Consider the following 21,208-nt stretch of genomic DNA (forward strand, 5'->3'; position numbering starts at 1 on the left):
GTAAAGTCAGAATTGTAATATTGCTCTTGTAGTTTGTTTGTAACCTACCAGTGTTTTTTTTTTTTTTTCTTTTTTTTTTTTTAACATTTGTACCAAACAATATTTTAACTTATTTTTCTAGGTTATTGACATTTCATTTTTTATTGAAAAATGAAGGCATATTTTATTTTGATTAATCAATAAAATAATGTGCGATCCCTCTAATTGATAATGGATTCTATAATCTCTCCATTTCATAGTTTTGCTTTGGTTCCCCATTATAAAAGTTCACATGTTTGTCCTAAGACGAGAAAATATTTATGTATTTGAATTCTGAACAAGAGAATATGCAAATCAGTCGTATTCGCATAAGCCCTTCCCTTTATAATTTAATGAAAACATTCCATATTCTTCATCTAATTGTTAAATGCGTGATACTGAATGCTCTTCATAGTGGTTTCTATTACATGATCCAAACCAATCAGCAACAGAATTTTTGCTTTTGTGTTTGGGGTAGGCTTCAAAATTCACTCCAAAAATGTCTTAAAAATTTGACACTTTTGACTTCTTAAAAATTACTCATCTCCTACATTTCTAATGCCTTGAGGCTTATCAAACGCAATTATAAAAGTATAATTAGAGCTTTCCCCAGACGAAGATAGGAAAATTATTCTTTTAAAAATATTACAAAGTAATAAATCGAGTGATATTGCAAATTCTGAAGTTATTCGTCTGCAAATACTGGCTGCTACCGAGTATATAATGATCCTGGGAATTGATTCATGGTGCAATGACAAGTAAAGGCTGCATAGAGATAACAACAGGGCTTTAGAATATGAGATACGACCACATAAAATATGAATAGGAGGAGCAAAGAGAGAGAGATTACCGTGTCCACACTAACTGGTTTCCCATCTTCGACCAGAATCTCAGCTATGGTTCCAGACTGATCAGCCTAAGAAACCATAAACAATCGATCAAAGAAAAGTGAAATTAACATATATGCATGAATACAACTCTTTCCAATTCAAGTGGTTGAATGGACCATAATTTTGAGAGAAATAATAACATACCTCAATTTCATTCAGTAGCTTCATGGCCTCAATAATGCAGACGACCTGACCCTTCTGCACTTTATCTCCTACCTGTAAGAGAAACAAAATATATGGAGGAAATATTTACTTCAGCATGATAATTTTAAGTACTTTAAAGCTGCCTCATCTTCAATGGGAATCCAGGCATTGTGTAGGGGGCACTAACTTTTAAATGGAAGACTCACTGGTATGAGCACTTACCTTCACAAATGGGGCTTCACCAGGTGCTGGAGACCGATAGAAGGTTCCTGCCATTGGGCATTTCAGTGATGGATGAGATGAAGTGCTCGTCTTTGCAGGGGAAGGTAAGGCAGGTGCAGAAGCTGGAGGAGTGGAGCATGGAGGAGCAGATGCAGGAGCTGCTGGTGGTGGAGATGCAGGTGCTGCTTGTTGGTAATGAGGCTGCATTGCAATGACAGGAACTGTTGGTGGTGGTAGCTGTAAAGCCTCCTGTTTCCTTATTATGAGCTCACAATCTAATTGCTTCAGTTGGAGCTCTGTAATATCTCTTGAATCCACAAGCCTGCTCACGAATTTACATGAAAAAGTCTCGAACTTAATCAATGAAATTGATGCATGTGTATGACAAGTAATCGACAATGGCATTGAAAAAATAGGTTGCTTGCGCTTACTTTACAAGGTCTGACACTTGTGCCATGAATGCCAAAATTGATGATGCACCTGGAATGTTTTCTGCAGGCTCATCTTTTTCCTCGGATGATGGAACTTCGGAGTTGGTGTCCAGAACAGGTGCGGAGTTTGAAGGCTTCTTGGCAACAACCTTGGATTTAAAAATTAAAATAGTCAACCATGATGATGACAATTAACTCCTGATTCAAACAGTTAACCTTTCTTACAACTTATAAATGGGCAACCCTCACCTCATTGAGCTGTGCATGCACCTTAGTAACAGGAGATTGCTTCCCATCAGGCCACTGCAAAAGAGAACCACTTCATCGAATAATCAAAAGCAATAGTATTTCTGCAGAGATACTAGTGTATCACAAATTGAACATCGAGTGTTTATCGTTAGGCTTTTCAGTAATGATAACAAAACATGAGTTCAAATCCATTTACAAGCTCAAAAAAGCTTGACTAGATGAAGTTTTAACTGAAAAGAGAACAAAAAATTTAAGTCAAGAGTGATTCAGTGATTCAACCATATAGTTTTACACTATGTTTGGATCATGGTTCCTCGTAGTTTCATCTCTCCTAGTTCTCCTAATTCTTGAAAAAGGGTGATTTTAAGTTATAAAATGATAGTTTCTTAACCATCACTTTACCACAAGTTTTCAAATCACCAAATTCATCTTTTAAAATTTTTATATTCACATTTTATCCTTACACAATTTATAAAATTTCAATTATATCCTATTATTTAAACTATTTATATATTTAAAATATTAATAGAATATTTTAATAATTTTTATATTTATTTTACCTTAACATTCCATGTCATCTTTGCATCAAATTCATCTTTTAAAAATTTTATATTCACATTTTATCCTTACACAACTTATAAAATTTCAATTATATCCTACCATTTAAACTATTTATATATTTAAAATATTAATAGAATATTTTAATAATTTTTATATTTATTTTACCTTAATATTCCATGTCATCTTTGCATCAAAACATGTTAACAATAAAATCCATAAAAGCCCATAGCATAAGATACCATACGTTAATAAACATAAGCATAAAAACTAAATGGGGTGTTAATGCAGACAAATCAGGTTGCTGGTGATTCATAAGCAAAAAAACTAAGCTGAAATAGGTTCAGAAAATCACAATTCGATTTGCACTGATCCCTGAAGCAGAGCACTCAGTACCACTAGATTCAAGCTATAAACAAAACTTTAGCATCAAACAAAGGAAAAAACTGTTCTTGTTCCACTACTGTCACGGTAAAATAATCAAATAAAGCTTAAAGAGAAGTAGAGTTGAAAAAATAAAACAAATGCATACAAAAATAAAACAAAGACAATAACCAACTATTACGCTTTGTAAGAAGAAACAGAAAGCAAGAACAAACCTGAAATCCAAGAAGAGTGGAAGGACGAGGAGGAAAAGAAATGGTGGACTTGGTACTTGGGTTTGGGGCATTGGATCGAACGCGAGCAACCACAGCGGTCTTAGGGCATGGAACTGATAAGGAAGCCATTGTTGATAAATTTGGCACGAAACCAAGATATAAAGAAGCAGGAAAGGAAAATAACAGAGGAGAGAGGGAGAGGGCGAAGATTTGTAGGAGAAATGACGGCGATGGGATCAAAGAAAGTTGATGGTGAATCAAGAAAATGAAGTACAAAGCCAACAAAGCTAATGGCAATTGGAGATGGGTTTCGATACTTACAATGAAGGAAACACCATTTTGTTAAACTAACCAACCAAACCACACCCATTTCACACTCAACTGGGCTTTGAGAGAGGAACGTTACGTTTCCCTCCTACAACGACTTGTGCATGCAGTAATTATGGTCTGGGGTCTTCTCTTTTAGACTGATCTTTATTTTTTATCATTGAGATTTGTCTCGCAATTTTTAACAGGTTTTATTATTAGATCAATTACCATCTACTTTTCCAGGGATGTAGTTTAGATCCATAATTGGAAAGCAGCTACAGAAGCGGCCTTGGGAAAGTTGGCAGTTCAACCAAAAAATATATATTTTGAATATAACCATTACAACTTAGAAGTTATCAACAGAAATATCGGAATAAAAAAAAGAATTGCTGGGATTCAAAGCACATAATGGATCGGCTCAATTCAGAGCTTCTGTCCAAAAGAAACACGTGGGGGCGGAAGAGCTTGCAGTTTAATTAACGATGAAAGCCTGAACAACAACGCTATGCAATGCAAGCGAGGAGAGGATTCAGCTGAAAATAATCGACAAAAATAGCCGTTGTGCTTTAATTAAAAGAACCAAATTTCTGAACACTGCGTTCTTTATTAATGCAATAATACTAGCATTGCATTGCTGAGAGAAACCTAAAAAAAAAAAAAAAAAATGATTTGAAAATTCCAGCCTTTGGGGGCTCCCCCTCCCCCCAAAAACCCCACAAGAAGATGTCGGCTGCGTTTAATCGCCCAATAATGTAGCAAAGCTGTAATAAAACAAAAGCCTGAGAGTCTAGTAGCGGTTCAAGTAGGTCCTGCGTCTGAACCAGTTGTAGTCAGGCAACCCCTGGATAGGACCCGTGGCAGCAATTGCAATATCCTGTCAAAAACCAAACCATTCAATTAGGATATTCACAAAGCAATGATACCTTTGATTGACATTACTTCCTACCTTGTCATGAATAAATCTGTTTGCTACGCGTTTAATACTACTTGCATCAACAGCATCAATTCTAGCGAACAATTCAGCAAACGGAATTCTCCGACCATATGTAAGTAGCTGCGACCATTAAAAAATCACGATAAAAATTAACAGTAATAATTAGCAGCATCATTTCTCAGTAAAAACCTAGTCTCCTGCACTCGACACAACTATGATCGCCATCCATAACTTTAAACAATGATACTTCTGACTATCAAATCATAAAAGAATAACATTAAAAACCTAGGATAGGAAGTCATGAATGACAACAGGTACTACTTGGTAATTGAATAACCAATCACAAGATGTAGCTCCAATCGTGGTTTTAATAACCTAAAATATCAGTTATCATATGACCGACTCCAGTGATCATTATTTTTTTTTTTTTATATTAGATCATACAAGAACATTAAAATATTAGATGTAGAGCTATGACAATTAATGTTTTTTGCTAATAACATAACAAATCACAAGATGTAGCTCAACCATTGTTTAAATAATGCTCCATTATTTTCTTATCTTGTTCAACAAGGTCATTGATGTTAGTAAGAGTGCATTTGGATCGAGGATTAAAAAAAAAAAAAAAAAAGAAAAAGAAAACTGGTGTCACAAGTAATGGTTAAGATTAACAATTAAGGGTAAAAAAATATTGTCGGATTTACAGTTAAGTGTGTTTGACACAAACAAGCTGAATGTCACATATATAAAAAAATAAATTATTAATTACATTCATAGATATATTTATATCTTTTTAAATAATTTATTAAATTATATTAATGATATTTATAAATATATTTATATATTATTAAATTATATGTTATATATACTTTTTTTGTTATTATTTATTATTTATTTAATTAATTGTTTTTTTTAATTTTATTTATTTCTTAATAAATGATTTGTTATTATTTTATATTTAAATATTATATTATTAATTTTAGTTGTGATAAATGTTAATACAATTAAAAAAAAAATTCTCCTTACCACTCTTTCCTCTCCGTTAACCTCTTTAACCTAAGGAGGAGGAGGTTAACAAAAATACATTGTAAGAGTTAACCATTAATCTCCTTTACTGTTAACCCCTAGGATCAGACCAACCAAACAATGTTAAAGCTTAACCGTTAACCCTCTTTAACCTCAACCCTATGGCACCCTCTAAACGTTATACATGCACAGTGAAGTTTAAATTAATGATTAAAAAAATTAAGAAATAAATAAACTGAAATGTCTCAGATAAACTAACATGTATTAATTGATATAACAAATGTCACTTAAAATATAGAATCAATAGTCAAGCAATTATTTCAAGGCTGATTTATTCAGATACTAGCATCTTCTCATTTAATAGCGCTTTGGATCATCTCTATACCAAGCAATGTGCTTGATAAATCTAATACAATTTGGTTTATACAAATAATGCAATCATCAGACCTAATAATTCACATTGAAGTCCTATCCTTCCTAACGTTTTTCCCCAACAGAATGTTTTGATATGGAAGAGAAGTTGTACCTGGCGTCCAATATCTTCAGCTACAGGACTGGTTCCATCAATGTGAAGTAGCAATGATGATTTCAACTGCAATCAGATACAGCGGTAAGTGGATAGTATCTAAGCAAAAGGAGATTAGGCAACAAAAAATTTCATGGTCCCACACTACATGCTTTACTAATAATATATACATACATCATTATGTATACTCTTTTAATATTAATATATACATATATTATCATACATACTCGGGATATGTTTTTAATAGTAAGGAGCAGAGGGGTACCATTCATTTCTTTTCTATATGCCATACAAGGCTTGATGTACTATTTCCCTTTTGTCTTGCATTTATGTTGATTTGTTTGCCTATACTCGCATCTATCCTCCTAGCATTGTTTGTCTAATAGTCAAGATTTCCACGTTTGATAGCCTTTTAGAAAAGAGCCAGTAGGACAAAAAAAAAAAAAAATCCTTGATCTTGGCCCTAATTTTTTTTTCCCTTTGCCAGTGTTCCTATACTATCCTTAAATCAGTTTCTTTTAGAAGATTATAAATTGTAGTAAGCATGTAGTTTCAATTAAATAGGAAAAAGAAAAAAAAAAGTACGAATGCATCATTTGATATAAAGAAGTATATCCGATAGTCTAAAATATTGTTTGGAATCAAGTGAAAATTTTAAAATAAATTATGAAAATTATAGAATGAAATAATTTAAAGAAATTTAAATTAATATAAATTTATTGGATTAACAAATTACAGCCTTTCTTTAAAAAATGAAGGGTATATAAATATGTAATGTTAGATGCAAATATAGTTGATGCTTTTTGTTGGATTTATTTAAGCATTTTATATTTATATTCAAAATACTATTTTTATAATTATATTGTTTATATATTATTAACTCAGAAAAGATTATACAAATGGCCAAGCTGCAAACTCAAGGTCAGTGTTATTAAGGTGAGAGGCATCAGAGTACCCTATGGCCTTAGGCGAAAGGTGAGGTAATGGCCTTTCTGAAGTGGGGCACCATAGCCTACACACACACACACACACACACACACACACACACAAAACATAAAAATATCATACTTAACTAGTTTAATAAGTAAAAAAGCATATTGAAAAGAAAAAAAAAATTCTTTGCACTATATGTAATACAAGAGAAAAAGAAAGCAGAAAATAAGGTTATAAAAAGGAAATGAAATTTAAAAATGATTAATGAACTCCACTTTATCAAGGTTTAGGGAGAAATAGGAGAGAAGAGAAGAGGAGAAGAGGAGAGAAGGGAAGGATAGAAGAGAAGAGGAGAAAAGGAGACAAGAAGGTTAAAAAAAAGTTACTTTGAAAAGGCATGCCTTGCCTCGTCTCACTTGGAGACTCAGTGCCCAGGCAAGAGAGGCACTCGCCTCTTGGGACTAGGGCCGCACGCCTCGCCTGCCTCACCCAAAACCTTTTGGCACCTTTAATAACACGGATAAATTTTAACAACCGTCCCTGAACTTATCTAGTTATAACATTACAATCCCTCAACTTAAAAATATAACATAAAAGCCCGTCAACTTTCACATTTTGCACAGTAAATCTCTCTAACCTCTAATTATCGGTTTTTCAATTAGACTCTGACCTGAACAGTTCCAACATGAAACTTAGTATTTCTCTTTTCTCTCTCAAGCCATGTGTAAATTGAATCATTCTCCTCTCTATAGACAAAATAATTTTTCACGTGTAGTAAGAATAATTTTACACTTTGCATAAGAGAGGAGAGAGAAATGTTGACAAAACACCGTGTGGGAGCTGTTCCCATCAATTTCTAACTGAAAAATCAATAACTAAAAGTAAGAGGGATTTTAATGTGCAAAATTTGAAAATTTTGAAGGTTTTATGTTACATTTTAAAGTTGAAGGACTATAGTATTACAACTATATAAATTCAGGAACAGTTGTTAAAATTTATCCTTAATAACACTGAAAGTTCAATTTAGTTCAGTTTGGTTTAGTTCATAAAATTTCTCTTTTTCGGTTTTTTGGTTAGTCTGGTTCGATTCTGAACCAAATAAACCAAATGCTCACCCCTAATTATATATAGTGGCTACCTGATTACGAGCACGGGTGACATCAGCTTCAGAAACTCGATAACTCAACTTGGTTGTCTCATACATAATTGCCCAAGCTAAATCATCCAAGCAATCTGCCTGCAAGAGGAACATAAGACAACTTTTCATTTTAAAAAAAAATTGATGCTATCATAGAGAGTCCAAATGATAAAAATGTTAAATGACTCAAATGTAATCCTATAAAATTTATATAATACATTATAATAGAAATAGCTTCCAACATGAATTAACACCAAAATCCAGGAAGTGCATTTGTATCTAATATATATTTACGGAAACGGAGAAAGCATGTCTTTATAGCAATAGGGCAGGCTATGTGACTCAAATATTCATCCCAGTGCTTGCACCAGTCTCATACTTCAATCAACTATCCGCCAATATGATATTTTCATAACAGTAAAATGTTGCTCTATAGGGAAATTATAGTTCCTTATTAATATCTTTCAACAGCCTACAGCATAAAAAAGATTTTTCTTTTTCCCACCGCAGAATCACAAGAGTTCTTAGACATTAAACTTGGTCCACCACCACTCATCTTTTCCCTTCATTGCATCATTGAATCTCTAGCATTTTCAATTATAGACTAAAACACAATGCACTTTATATTGTTATTATGTATGCAAGGAGTATTCACCAAGACCAACAAAGATATTAAAACAGGATAGTGGCCTCACCTTAGCAACAGCATAAACACCAAAAAGGCCAGTGTCTTTGTAGTTGGTGTTAAACGCCATCATGCTTTCTGCTATTTCATTAATGCCAACCCTTTGTGCAAGCTCAGAACTGTTTAGGATTGTAAATTGAATTAATGCACGAGCTAAAATGAAGACAATTTTATGAGAGAACTTGCTTGTTAAAGTTCAAAAATGATTTTTTGTTTTTTTACAGAAAAAATGGTATAAATCATTGAAAATCAATCAAAAAATTGGGTCAATTTCAGAGTCTTCATTTAAGTGGAACAGGCTTAGTCCCAAATATGCTGATTTGAGCTTTCCTGTTTAAGAATTCTCTCCCTCTCTCATTCATTATATTAACAGCCCTCTCTTTTAGTAGGGGTGTTAGCAAGTAACAGGGCAGTGCTTACCCCATGTGTTTTCCACCTCCAGTATTTTTATTCCATGAGCCCAGCATAGCTTGCATGACCATTAGAGCAATAGAATCTGGATCTGTCCAGGATGCTCCTTCAAAAGCAACAGCAAATTGTGCCAAAGGAATATCATCATCAATTATTCTAACCTGACTTCCACAGCAATAATTGATACAAAAGTTTAGAAAAAGCATCGGAGTCACATAAAAAGACATTATTATGGATATTCAAGCAAAATCCTCCTACCTCAGATCCAGTAAAAAAAGCTGGTTCTTTGGCAACCAGCTGAGAAGCAGTGGTTGGATCAGCTGATAACTTAGTAAACAACTTCTTCACTTGCTCAACAACTTCCTCATGCTTAACTGCTCCAGAAGCAACAATGACCTAAAATGGAGGTCCCAGAGGACATCCACGATGAGGATTTCAAAATTAAATCTTTATAATCAATATATCAATTAATATAGATGAAAGGAAACATATACTTCAGCAGTTCTACAGAGTCCACTATATAAAAAGGAAATTGTTATCAGTTCCTTCAGTACCATTCGGGGAGCAGTGTAGTGTGTTTGTATATAGCCCTGAAGATGATCTCTGGTAATTGACCTGATATTTTTAGCTGGTCCAAGAATAGTTCTACCCAAAGGAGTGTACTGGAATGCAGTTGCATGCAAATGGTCAAAGATAACCTCCTCAGTTTGTCCCTCAACCTACAAAAGTTCCATAAGACAAGTTTGATTTTCAGAAAAAAGGTAAAGCCAAAAAGGTACAAGTCAATCAGACAAAACATGGTATGTTGAGCGTCACATCATCCTCCCTATCCCTGCTTCACAAACCCCTCCTCCCCCCACACCACCCCACAAGAGAGAGAGAGAGAGAGAGAGAGAATAAATGCTCCTTAATTTCTTATTAAAAGCACACTTCAAAGCAACCTGAAACCTTATTTTATTTCCAATTCCAAAACCCAATATCAAACACCATAAAAACTAACCAGATTAAGAGGTGAAAATCTCATTATATTTCTACATCAATCAACAAACACCAAGTGTCATGAAATCTAACCAAAAAAACAATTTCAATCGCTACCCTAAGAAACTAGCAGTTGCCAAATAGTAATAACAAAAAAATTTAATATAATTATCCAAGTATCAAGCTACCGAAAGGACAAATAGTTCCCACATAACTAATTTGAAATTTAAAAAAAAAAAAAAAACTATAAATTTCAAATTCTGGACCTAAAAAAAAACACAATTTTTAATCAATTGAAACCAGAAGCACACAAATTTCACATTCAGCAATCAACAAAAATATAATCCACCTCCAAGAGAACAAAAAACACACAAATTAACCAGAATAACCAAGACACGCAAAGGAAAAATAATTCAATCACCTCTTCCATTTCCCTCAAAATCACATCCCTCTCGCGACTAATCCGGTTCTCGTCGAATTTCGAGTTCTGCAATATGTCAGCCAAAATATCCAATGCTTTGTTGACATCCTTGTCCATAACTTTGGCATAATAAGTAGTTTGTTCCCTACTAGTGTAGGCATTCAAATGGCCACCCATGTTCTCAATCTCCTCCTCAAGGTCCCTCGCAGACCTCCTCTCTGTCCCCTTGAAAATCATGTGCTCTAGAAAATGCGCCGTTCCGTTAGTATCATCAGTCTCGAAGCGAGACCCAGCGTCAATCCAGACCCCAACAGTTGCTGTTTTTGAGGCGAGAGTGGATACCGTTGCGACGCGGAGGCCATTGGGGAGAGTAGTGACGCGGGTTTCGGGTGCGGAGAGGATATGGGTATGGGTCGTGAGAGTCGGGTGAGGGGAACCGTATTTGAGGAACCTTGGGTCAGGGTTCTCGAGCTGTTTGAGCTTGGATTTCACTGATTCGGCGAGACGGTCGTAGATCATGGCGTCTGGAGGAGGAGGAGAGGGAGGAGTAGAAGGCGAGGAAGAGGTAACGGCGGTAGACGAGGATCGGACGGCAGAAACAGCAGATAGTGGAGGTCTGTGGGACCGGCGGGCGAGAGCTAGGAGATGCTTCAACGCCATGGTTTGATTGGACGTAGGTGTAGAGGCTAGGGTTTGATGAGAGGATGGGCGTTAGCGAGAAAAGTAGAAACAGCTGTTAGCAGAAGAACATGATGTTAGCTGTAAGATGAGAGTTCTGTGGAGGAGTCCTGACAATTTGACTGCGATGTTGTTTGGGTCTTGTCAGGGACAACGGCGTCGTACAGGGGGGACGAGGGTTTATTTACGAAAAATTATTATTTAATAATAACATTTTAATAAATTTATATATTTTAACTTTTTTATTTAAAAAATATATTATTTAATTTTTTTAATTTTTAAAATTATTTAAACTTCCAACAAATTTATTTATTACCGAATAAATTTTAATATTAATTAAATTATTATTTAATTTTTTATTTTAATTAAATTAATTAATTAATTTTTATATTTTAAAAAATTATTATTTAGTCTCTCAATTTTAATAAAATTAATTATTTAATTTTTATATTTTAAAAAATATAATATTTTAAAATATATATACTTTTATATAAAATTAAAGATTAAATAAAAATTCATGTTTTTTAAAACTATTTAAATATTTTCATTTACTTTTCGAAGCATTATTTTTATGTTTTTTTCCATTGATAAATAATACTTATCAATTATTCAATAATACTTATTAAGCTCATAAATCTGAGTTAAGTATAATAATATCCATGCGATGTCGAAATACCACAAGCCATTATGGCCAATATGGGAATATGAATAAGATTTAATTCGAGATAAATAAGGAGAATCAATTAACCATGAGTTGTACAATACCAATACCATATTCAAACATCATTATTGAACCAGTTTCATATTCTTCATCCTCTTCCTCTGATCAAGTTAATCTCATCTCTTTTCTATCCCTATCACCTTCCTGTAGACGAACTTTAACCTCTAAAATAGACAACCTGATTAAAAATTCACACATCCCTGAAGGCGCACAAGTTGAAGAATCTCTTATTCCTTTGATAAGTTTATATAATATTTATAGGTGCTCTGGATTTTTTACTAGAAGCATTATAACTCTCATTTCCTCCAAAAGAACGGCTACTAACGAGCATGTCTAGATTTCACATCTGGATCAGTGTGCTCTTAAATCCACAACTGCAGAACAATATGTGACTCTTGAAATCCCTCCAACTCTTATCCCTTCATGGGGAAGATAAGGATATTCTCATATACATTATGGAGCAGTTCGCCTTGTGCTCACCCTCTATGGCAGACGAGACCTCCCAGTAACAGCCAGATTGTCCTTATTGGATACCAGGTTTCTCAATTATGAACATGCTATGATTGGCACCTGTATAACCATTCTCCATGCTGGAAGTGTGGTCCTTACTTTTTTCCCTAACTACAACATGTCTCATTTAGACCCTAATCTTCCCACGGCACTGAAAGTCCAAGTCTAGCTTATTGGGGCAAAGCAGACTGTCTCCTCTATGGTAGCTACCTTACACCACCAGATAATCTATAGGTTTTAAGATCATGCCATAGATTTATCTTAGCCAGGAGTGTCCTTTGATGCTCTATTCATCCTTCTAGACACAGAAACCATGTTTAGATTTCTCGACAACTGTCTAAAAAAGATTTGGTAAAGATCATCCCACTGGAATGGTTTACCAACTATGAAAAGTTGTATGATAATTCTTGACCTATCCAAGTGATAGAGCCTACGTTTCACAGGCAAGCAGATGGTACTGTTAATACAGTTTTCAACGAACCAGGAAGCACTTCCCAAACTCCTATAATCTTTCAAACCATGATGATCTCTCCAGTGCGAGGAAAAAGAGAAAAGATTCATGTTCACTCCTTTCAGGTAGATGAACAACTAGTCTACACAGATAAGATCCATGGACATTTCATTTGGGATGCTTCAGGTTCAGGGATATGCAATGAAGGATGTGACTATCACCTAGAACACTGGGATGATGATGATGATGATGATAGTTATCGCAGCCGCAAGAAAGGGAAAAAGAAGCAAGATTCCCCTGCAAGACCCTGAAAGCTAGAAGAGATTCCTCTCCAGATTCAAGACCCTGGATTGGTATTCATAAAGATATTCAAAGGAAAAATCCTTTATCAATCTATGAACTTGCCTTAGAAATCTTGAGAAAAGAAAGGGAGAAAGAAATAAGGGTTCCAATTCCACCACCTCCGGTACTTCCTCTTGTACAGCCCTGTATGATGATCTCACAATAAGACATGTATGAATCAGATTTTCAGCCGCTCAGGCACCGAATTGATCCAGCACAACAGCTTACATCTAGGCATTTATTCAGACATCTGCTGTTAGCCAAGATAGACAACCTAAGCCATTAACTCATGTTGAAAAAGTCCTCAACTGGCAAACTCTAAATGCCAAGGCTCAAAATACTTTCCTGGAAAAAATTGACTCAAAAATGGACCTGATAGTTGGACAAACCCAATTGACTGAAACAAAAGTTGATAATTTATCAGCCCAGGTCAATAAAATTTATGTTGACCTTTAATCCAGAGTTAATCAACTTGATAAAGACCTTATAGCCTTACTTCAGTAGAAAATGTTTGGCTATAAATTTGAGTAAAATGAGTCAGAAATCAAAAAGTTAATACTTAAAGAGCTCAGATGGAAGCTGATTTAGTCAAAAGGAAATCATCACCATTTGACCATGACCATCATAATCCGTTTCTTCCTCCTTCTGATTATAATCCTTTTTCTTCATTTTATCCATCCTCTACCTATAAACCATTCTAGCAGACAAACCCTTATCCTCAATCACAATTTCATAATCCTTTTTAAGAAAAACCTAAACCAAAAGCTCAGCCTTCCCCATCTACTGCTTAACCCTCTAAAAGTATTTCATCTTCAGAATCTATGGAGGAATATAAAGTCAAACCCAAAAAAGACAAACAACAAGTGGCTGGTGATCCTCCTTTCCAACAAATGGTATTTTCAGCTGGGCCCCTGTAACGCCCTCACTTTAGCCTGACCGTACGTTCTACTGTTCTGGTGATAAAGGTCTGTCCGGACAGCTAGAATGTCTTGAACTATAATTATATTAGAGTAAGGAGTCATAAATAATTCAAATAAGTATAAGAAAAATTAAGGAAAAATTTTAGAAATAAAATACAATGAAGTTAAATGAGCCGGTACCCTGGTGATGGGTGACCCTAACGGGAAGTTACTGTCTTCACAGCTAGTAGCTCTAAACCCGATGAAAATTCTGTAAAATAATTTTTGGGACTCCAAAGAAGAGTCATTGAGGTTTTGATGGCATTAGAATACCAAGAAAATGCTTAGAAAAATTTTTAGATCGATACAGACAATTTTAGTCCGTTAAGTAAAACAATGGGCATTTTGGTCATTTTGTTTTCAAAGATGATTTTTGACCAACTTGTCCAATTAAGTAAATAAATTATATGATATAAAATATGAATAAATATTACTAAAAATTTAATTGAAAATGAGTAAAAGAAACGAGAAAAGAAATTGAATTTAAATTAGACTTATGACATAAGCATAATGTCATAAATGAATAAAATAAAATTACCAACCAATGGAAATTAGCCAAGCAATTAAAAAGGGGATAAATATCAATAAATTGAGATCAAAATGAAAACAAATTCTACTTCATCTTCTACATAACCTGCCGAACTCCTCTCACTATCTCCATTAAAAATTTCTTTTATTTTTCCCTTCCAAAACCTTGATTTATCTCCACCAAACTCTAAGATACCTTTATTAAAATTTATCTACACAACTTGGGAAGGTGTTTGGCAGCCAAGAAAACTAAGGAAAGTGAACTATGGAGTGTTGAGAAAAGTCTCTACATAAGGTTAGTGCTATCTCTCTCTCTCTCTCTCTCTCTCTCTCTCTCTCTCTCTCTCTCTCTCTCTCTCTCTTTATTCTTGTAAGCATGTTAGGACACTAATTTAACTAGAAATTGTGGAAAAAAGGAGAAAATTCTGCATACTAGAGTAACTCCCAAATTTTAGCAGCCAAGGAATTGCTAGGGTTTTGATGCTTTTCTTTGAATTAAATTAGTATAGCAACTGCCCTTGATGTGAACAAAGTGATGAGAACTTGATTATTTATGTATGGTGAAAGTTGTAAAATTTGGAATTTAGGATTTTGAGCAAAATTAGAGTTTTGCTCATGTAATGGTCAATGAATATTTTATTGGTCAATTAGTAACCATTTAGTAAGTTTTGAACATAAAATAAAGTGAGTTGTGGTATTGGATTGGGAAATTGTGGACTACCCTGTGGTTGTAAATCTGGACCCTTGGAGTCCAATGTGTTTGGAGAGTCTTAACTAAATTTGTGTAGCTTCAATTGGTGCAAGGCCAATTGGAGGTGAAATTAGATACATAATGACACAACTTTGATGAAGAAATCTTGCCCAGAAAATAAACTTAGGATACCCTAAAAATTGTCCAAATCCAGGTAACCAATTATGGACCTAATAAAAGTGACCAAATGAACAGTGTTTGTTCATTTGGTCATAACTCACTATAGAAATGTTTAATTAACCTGAAATTTATATTAATAGAAAGATTAGACAATTTAGGACAATTTTTATGAAGAACACAAACTTAAATTTTGAACTTAACCAATTGAAATTTCTAACCCAAGTTAGGACACTAAATCTGGCAGAACCAAATTCTGCCCATAATTTCTGGATAAAATCAATCCGGCCAGTTATGGCATTTAGGCTATAACTTGAGCTACAAAACTCCAAATGGAGTGATTCAAAAAGAAAATTAAAGAAGACACATAAAGTAACAACTTTCATGAAGAAAATTTTGTCAAAATTCTACTGTAGTAAGGTCCAATGGAACAGTAAACTTGGATCTCAAATTCTAAAAAATTGAAATAAAACATAGGAGGCTAGAAATTGAGTTTGGCAATCAATGCCAATAAAAATAAATTGCAAAATGTTGTATCTAGGTGAATTTAGGCTCAACAAATTTATTATAAATAAAAAAGTCAACCTTTGATTGTAAATGGTCAAATGAATAGTAACTACTAAATTATGTGAAGTAGAAAATTAAACTATAAGAACCATTGTAGTTATTAATATAGGATGTAGTAGGTAAATTGTGAAAGGTAAATTTGAGTGACACTAGGATTTAAGAAAAATTTAGTTAAATTTGAAATCCATGAAATATTCATGGATTACTTGAAATATGAATGATAATTCACCTAAATCATAAGGAATAGATAGTTAGAGCTTATATGCCTATTACAAATAGAATTCATGATACATTAGTAATACAATTAGAAATATGAAATTGTAATTAGCATAAGTGAATTGTCAAATGTATAAATGAGATGAAGTCAACATGAGGAATTATGTTTCATTGTAATAATAATAATAATAATATCCTACCCAATAAGTGGTACATGAGAGGAATTAAGATGAATTATGAATACTTGTTCTCATCATGAGGAAAAAGAGAAATTAAAATTAATACATAAATAAGTTTGTATCTCAACTACATTACTAGGAAAAATTTAATTTTCAGTTATGGACCTCATAATATATTCATAATACAACTGGGAATATAAAATGTGAATTATATATATATGGACTGTTAAATGTGAAAATGAGGCGAAATTATCACTAGGGCTTATGCCTCTTTTGTAACTAGAAATTGATACCTTACATAATTAATGGCATATGAGAAACAAAAAGAATGTTCTGAGTATAATAGTTTATGAGAACCATTATTATGAATTATGATCAATACAAATGATATAATAAATGAATGTATAAATTATGATAAATGCATAATTTATGTAAAATTGTATTCTAAAAATTTATATTTTTGTTACTAATAGAATTGAAATATTATAAATTATAATTGAAATTTATCGAAAAATAATGAAATAATAAAACAAAACATATTAACAATTAATGGTACTTATGTATCCATGTACTGCCTAGATACGTGTGTCAGATTGAATAGATTAGCATGCTAATAGGGTATTGTTTTAGCAATAATGCGTTATGCCTGCACTCATGATTTTGTGCCCGCACTCATGGCTTTTATTCTCGATTATATGTTATCATGGCTTTTTAGCCATACTGACTATATATGTAGTTGATATTCCACGTCCCATGGTATGACGGCCCGAGGCACCACGGTGTCCAGTACCAACGACCTATTATCCAGTTTAGTCAGCCTGTCATAGGTTACTTGGGCAGTGAAATTCATTAAAATGAGTTAAGAATAATAGCAACTAAAAATATTAGCAATTAAATAAAAGAGTAAGAATATTTAAAATAAATCAGATTAGTTATTTAGTAGAAAGAATTGAAATAAATTGGAACGATATTAAAATTTAATTGCTATTAAATAATCTGCGATAACATAGAAAGTATTGAATGAAATGATAAAAATATTTGCAAAAGAGATATAAATATATTACTACTGTAAATTTAGGAATAAATTACTTCTTAAGGGGAATAAATTAGAATAAAAAATAGAAATTAGAACGAAAGATAGTTGATACTATAAGTATTATATTAAATTAGATTAAATTTTAGAGTATCCAAAGTATAATCCATTTCTTTCTTTATTTGTATATTATTTTCTTTGTTATATTGTCGCACCACTAAGCAGCAATGCTTAGCTCGATGGATTTATTTCCCTCGCGCAGGTACTGAAAACAAAGCCCAGTGGACATTAGACTGAGATTTTGGAGTTCGAATCTGCAGAAGTATCAGAAGTGCTCAATGTTATCACCTCCTCAGCAATGCATGTAGATATGGCTCACATTAGTCATATTATGTAATTTATGCATTATAATTATTTATTGTGTTGTAATGAAAATTAGAAAATTGTATGTAATATGCACCTGATGTAAATTATGAATTTATGTAATTAGTTTATAAATTATGTAAACTAATGAAATTGAGAATTTTGATATATGTAATAAGCATGAATGAATTTGTACAAATGAGTATGGATTTGAATTACATAATGATTTTTGAAATGATGATATGAGTATGGATGAATTATTCTATGAAAATATTATTGACATTTTTAAACAGGTAAATAGTGAAAATGTGTCAAATGGTAATAGAAACAGGGGAAACTCCGCTTGTTTTTCCTTAGAAAAATAACTTGATATTAAAATATAATGAGAACAAATTATTAAAAGAATAAAGTAAGATAAGATAGGAAGCTCCGACACCGAGTGTAACATGTCTCGCTTGGGTACACTGTAGACGGGTAAGGGATGTCACAGCCCCAACAAATGGGCCAGACTCCTCATTAGGCATTGATTTTGAAGAAGAATTGGCAGATATCACAAACCTGCTGATGACAATTTTAACAGACTCTAATGATGGGATCACAGAACCTCATGTAGAGTAACCAACTGATACTCTTGATGGAGAAAAGCTAGATGAAGGTCTCCCCAGGCCAACTTTTGGTCCTTGGTTCACTCTTGATGTTATTCCTCTAGCCAAATAGAAAGATAGAATGACGGAATTCCATGCTTGGCTTAATCTCCAAATGTCTAAACTGAATGCGGTATTATCGAGTGTTTTAAAAGAATTCTCCTGTAGATTCATTGGATCATTAAGAGAATGGTTCTAGAGACTTTGAGATTACAAGCAGCTCTTATTTTACCAAGCATCAATCATATGAGTTAAGAATGCTCTTTATGAGAAATTTATTGGTGACTACACACTCTACAACAGACAAGTGTAACAAGAATATTTTAAGATAAAATGCTACCCCCTAAAAAAGAAAGATATTGAGTTTCATTGCCAAAGGATGTCTTAGAGATACTATCTGTTGAATGGATACAATGATGTCAACCTGTGACATACTTATATTGCTTCTTTGCCAGAATAACTATAGCCTGAATTATAGTGAGCAATTTTGGCAACTTGCAAAGACATGACTCAGATAACTCTGAGAGAAATTCATCAAATGATACTAACCACTCTTGAAAAAATGTGTGATCAATAGCACTTTCTGAGTGACATGCTGGACAATAATAAGTCTCTGTGAAAAATGTGTAAAAAATCTTATCTCATAATCAAATGCAAAAAAAAGAATTGCACTTGTAAATCCAAAAAGAAAAAGCATCTGAAGCATTACAGAATCAATAGCGGCAATAATAGAAAGAAAGGAAGATCTGTTTTATTTTTTAAGAAAAATCAGCAAGGGGAAAAAGGTTCAAAACAGACAGATGCTTTATCTGTAGGAAAAATGGATAGTTCTTCAAAGAATGCCCTCAAAAGCCTAAACAAGCAGTAAAATTGATCAAATAAATTCACCAAAGTACGCATCTTAGCCTGCACAATGTTGATGTTGAGTTCCTATTTTTAGAACAAGAAGAAGTCGATGAAGAAACTGTCTTCGCCCTGAAAGAGATCTTTTCAGAAGAAGAAAAATCTTCATTGAAAGATGATTTCGGACACCTCAATATCAATACTCTTCAGTCATGCCATCCAATGTAGCCCCTGATCTGAATTCCGTAGGTGCACATTCATGTCCTACCTTTAAAATATGAAAGACCAATTCCTATTATTAGTTTTCTTAATACCGGTTCCCATAAAAGCATGATAAATCCTGCAGTGTTGCCTGATGAAGCATGGATGCCTTATTTAGAATATTTCAAAGCCGTAGATGGGAAAGTATTTCACACCAACTTCATTTTCAAAAGGCCCATTGGAATACAATTCTTTCCAGACTATACTATATGGACAAAAGTCATTGGATCAACTTTGCCTGATAAAGATTTATTGATAGGATTTAATGTGTATCAGTAAGCTCAACATCTTCAAATCCTTCCTACATGCTAAAAACAGAAATGGTCTTTTAAAACCTTCACCACTGTTCTGAAAATGTTCTCCTTGTCTGAAATTCCAGAAGAATTTATGAAATACAAGGAGCTGCTTATGCCATCCTGTGCAGAATCCCATACTGACTTTTCTCATCTAGCACCTCTATGGAAAAACAGGAATTTCTTTATTAAGCTCCCTTTTAAGCTTAATCAAGATGTCAACCCTACAAAGGCAACTCATCTAGGAATGACTCCAACAGACCTCCTGCTATCTCAACAGGAATGCCAACAGCTACTTCAACAAGGTCTTATTGAGCCCACCAGTTCAGGATGGGCCTGTCAAGCCTTTTATGCTGAAAAAAAGATCAGAAAGAATTTGAGGGAAGAAAAGGCTGGTCATTGACTATAAGCCCTTAAATCATTTCTTAATGGATGACAAATTTTTACTTCCCAGGATCAGTTCTCTATTCACTCATTTACAAGAAGAGCATATCTTTTCAAAGTTGATCTTAAAGTATGATTTTGGCAGCTAGGAATTGATCCAATAGAAAGATAAAAGACAATATTCTGCATTTTTAAAGCTTAATATCAGTGGATCATAATGCCTGTTGGGCTCAAAGTTGCTCCCTCACTATTTCAAAAGGCCATGGTTCAAATCTTTGAACCTATTCTTCATAGTGCCCTAATCTATATTGATGAGATTCTGCTATTTTCAAAAGATAGTTCAGCCCATAAACAACTTTTGGCCTTTCTTTAGAAACCCTGAAGGGATACTCTGGACTCAAAATTCAGTATATGAATACCTGACTTATTTCAAGTCTGTCACCACAAGGGACACCTCCACCATCCTCATAAAGAAAATTACAGCCTATCTACATGAACTCAACCATTTCAGGCCTAAAGCTCAAATTTTGGAATCAACCTCTATGAGTCCAAAAGCAAAACTTGAAGCAGTTCCGGACTACAGTTCAGAGATTTGACAAGATTCATAGGATCCAACAGATCTGGACACCGACACCAAACCCTTTGATGAACCTAGAAGCTCATGAAAAAGAGATTTTTATGGCAAGAACATCGATTCTGATGACTTAGATTATTACAATAATAATTTGAGTCCCAGTCAGAATTCCTTCTAAAAAAGAACTCTTCCAGACAGAGCCAAAAGAAACCCGAAAAATCCAAAATGAAGCCTGTAGACTATTATGGCATAAGTTTCACAGTATGTAACCCGTGACAGATGCCCCTAGCAGACTATCTCTCTGAAATTGGAAAAATATGTA

General features: G+C 33.7%; 2 protein-coding genes across 3 annotated transcripts; both read right to left on the reverse strand.

Annotated features, from left to right (window-relative positions):
* Window positions 1–518: 518 nt before the first annotated feature.
* Window positions 519–3,804, reverse strand: LOC110658908 (biotin carboxyl carrier protein of acetyl-CoA carboxylase 2, chloroplastic). Of its 2 annotated transcripts, XM_058137459.1 has the most exons (8): window positions 3,433–3,804; window positions 3,112–3,224; window positions 1,955–2,008; window positions 1,706–1,854; window positions 1,275–1,596; window positions 1,053–1,124; window positions 869–934; window positions 519–783 (listed from the first exon to the last, which is right to left on the reverse strand). In XM_058137459.1, the coding sequence occupies exons 1-8, from the start codon at window positions 3,479–3,481 to the stop codon at window positions 760–762; spliced, it is 849 nt and encodes a 282-aa protein (XP_057993442.1). In that variant the 5' UTR covers window positions 3,482–3,804; the 3' UTR covers window positions 519–759. The 2 variants fall into 2 exon arrangements, with proteins under 2 accessions (XP_057993442.1, XP_021672388.2); XM_021816696.2 differs by lacking the exon at window positions 3,433–3,804 and having other exon boundaries at window positions 3,112–3,426.
* A 150-nt stretch (window positions 3,805–3,954) lies between these two features.
* LOC110658907 (probable mitochondrial-processing peptidase subunit beta, mitochondrial) lies at window positions 3,955–11,274 on the reverse strand. The gene is made up of 9 exons (XM_021816695.2): window positions 10,473–11,274; window positions 9,628–9,792; window positions 9,332–9,469; window positions 9,083–9,234; window positions 8,673–8,781; window positions 7,978–8,076; window positions 5,907–5,972; window positions 4,367–4,474; window positions 3,955–4,294 (listed from the first exon to the last, which is right to left on the reverse strand). Exons 1-9 carry the CDS (start codon window positions 11,130–11,132, stop codon window positions 4,208–4,210), a joined length of 1,584 nt encoding a protein of 527 aa, XP_021672387.2. The 5' UTR covers window positions 11,133–11,274; the 3' UTR covers window positions 3,955–4,207.
* Between the last annotated feature and the right edge of the window lie 9,934 nt (window positions 11,275–21,208).

The sequence above is a fragment of the Hevea brasiliensis genome, chromosome 16, assembly GCF_030052815.1.
Source record: "Hevea brasiliensis isolate MT/VB/25A 57/8 chromosome 16, ASM3005281v1, whole genome shotgun sequence".
NCBI lineage: Eukaryota > Viridiplantae > Streptophyta > Magnoliopsida > Malpighiales > Euphorbiaceae > Hevea > Hevea brasiliensis.

Bases quoted from the DNA above. Each gene is read 5' to 3' on its own strand.
- LOC110658907 (XM_021816695.2), bottom strand. From the start codon at position 11,132: ATGGCGTTGAAGCATCTCCTAGCTCTCGCCCGCCGGTCCCACAGACCT. The intron at 9,470-9,627 runs GTACTGAAGGAA...CCTCCATTTTAG, and splicing joins ACTACACTGCTCCCCGAATG to GTCATTGTTGCTTCTGGAGC. The intron at 9,235-9,331 runs GTAGGAGGATTT...TGTGGAAGTCAG, and splicing joins CTTTTTTTACTGGATCTGAG to GTTAGAATAATTGATGATGA.
- LOC110658908 (XM_058137459.1), bottom strand. From the start codon at position 3,481: ATGGGTGTGGTTTGGTTGGTTAGTTTAACAAAATGGTGTTTCCTTCAT. The intron at 1,855-1,954 runs GTGAGGGTTGCC...TTTAAATCCAAG, and splicing joins TGCATGCACAGCTCAATGAG to GTTGTTGCCAAGAAGCCTTC. The intron at 1,125-1,274 runs GTAAGTGCTCAT...TTTCTCTTACAG, and splicing joins GTGAAGCCCCATTTGTGAAG to GTAGGAGATAAAGTGCAGAA.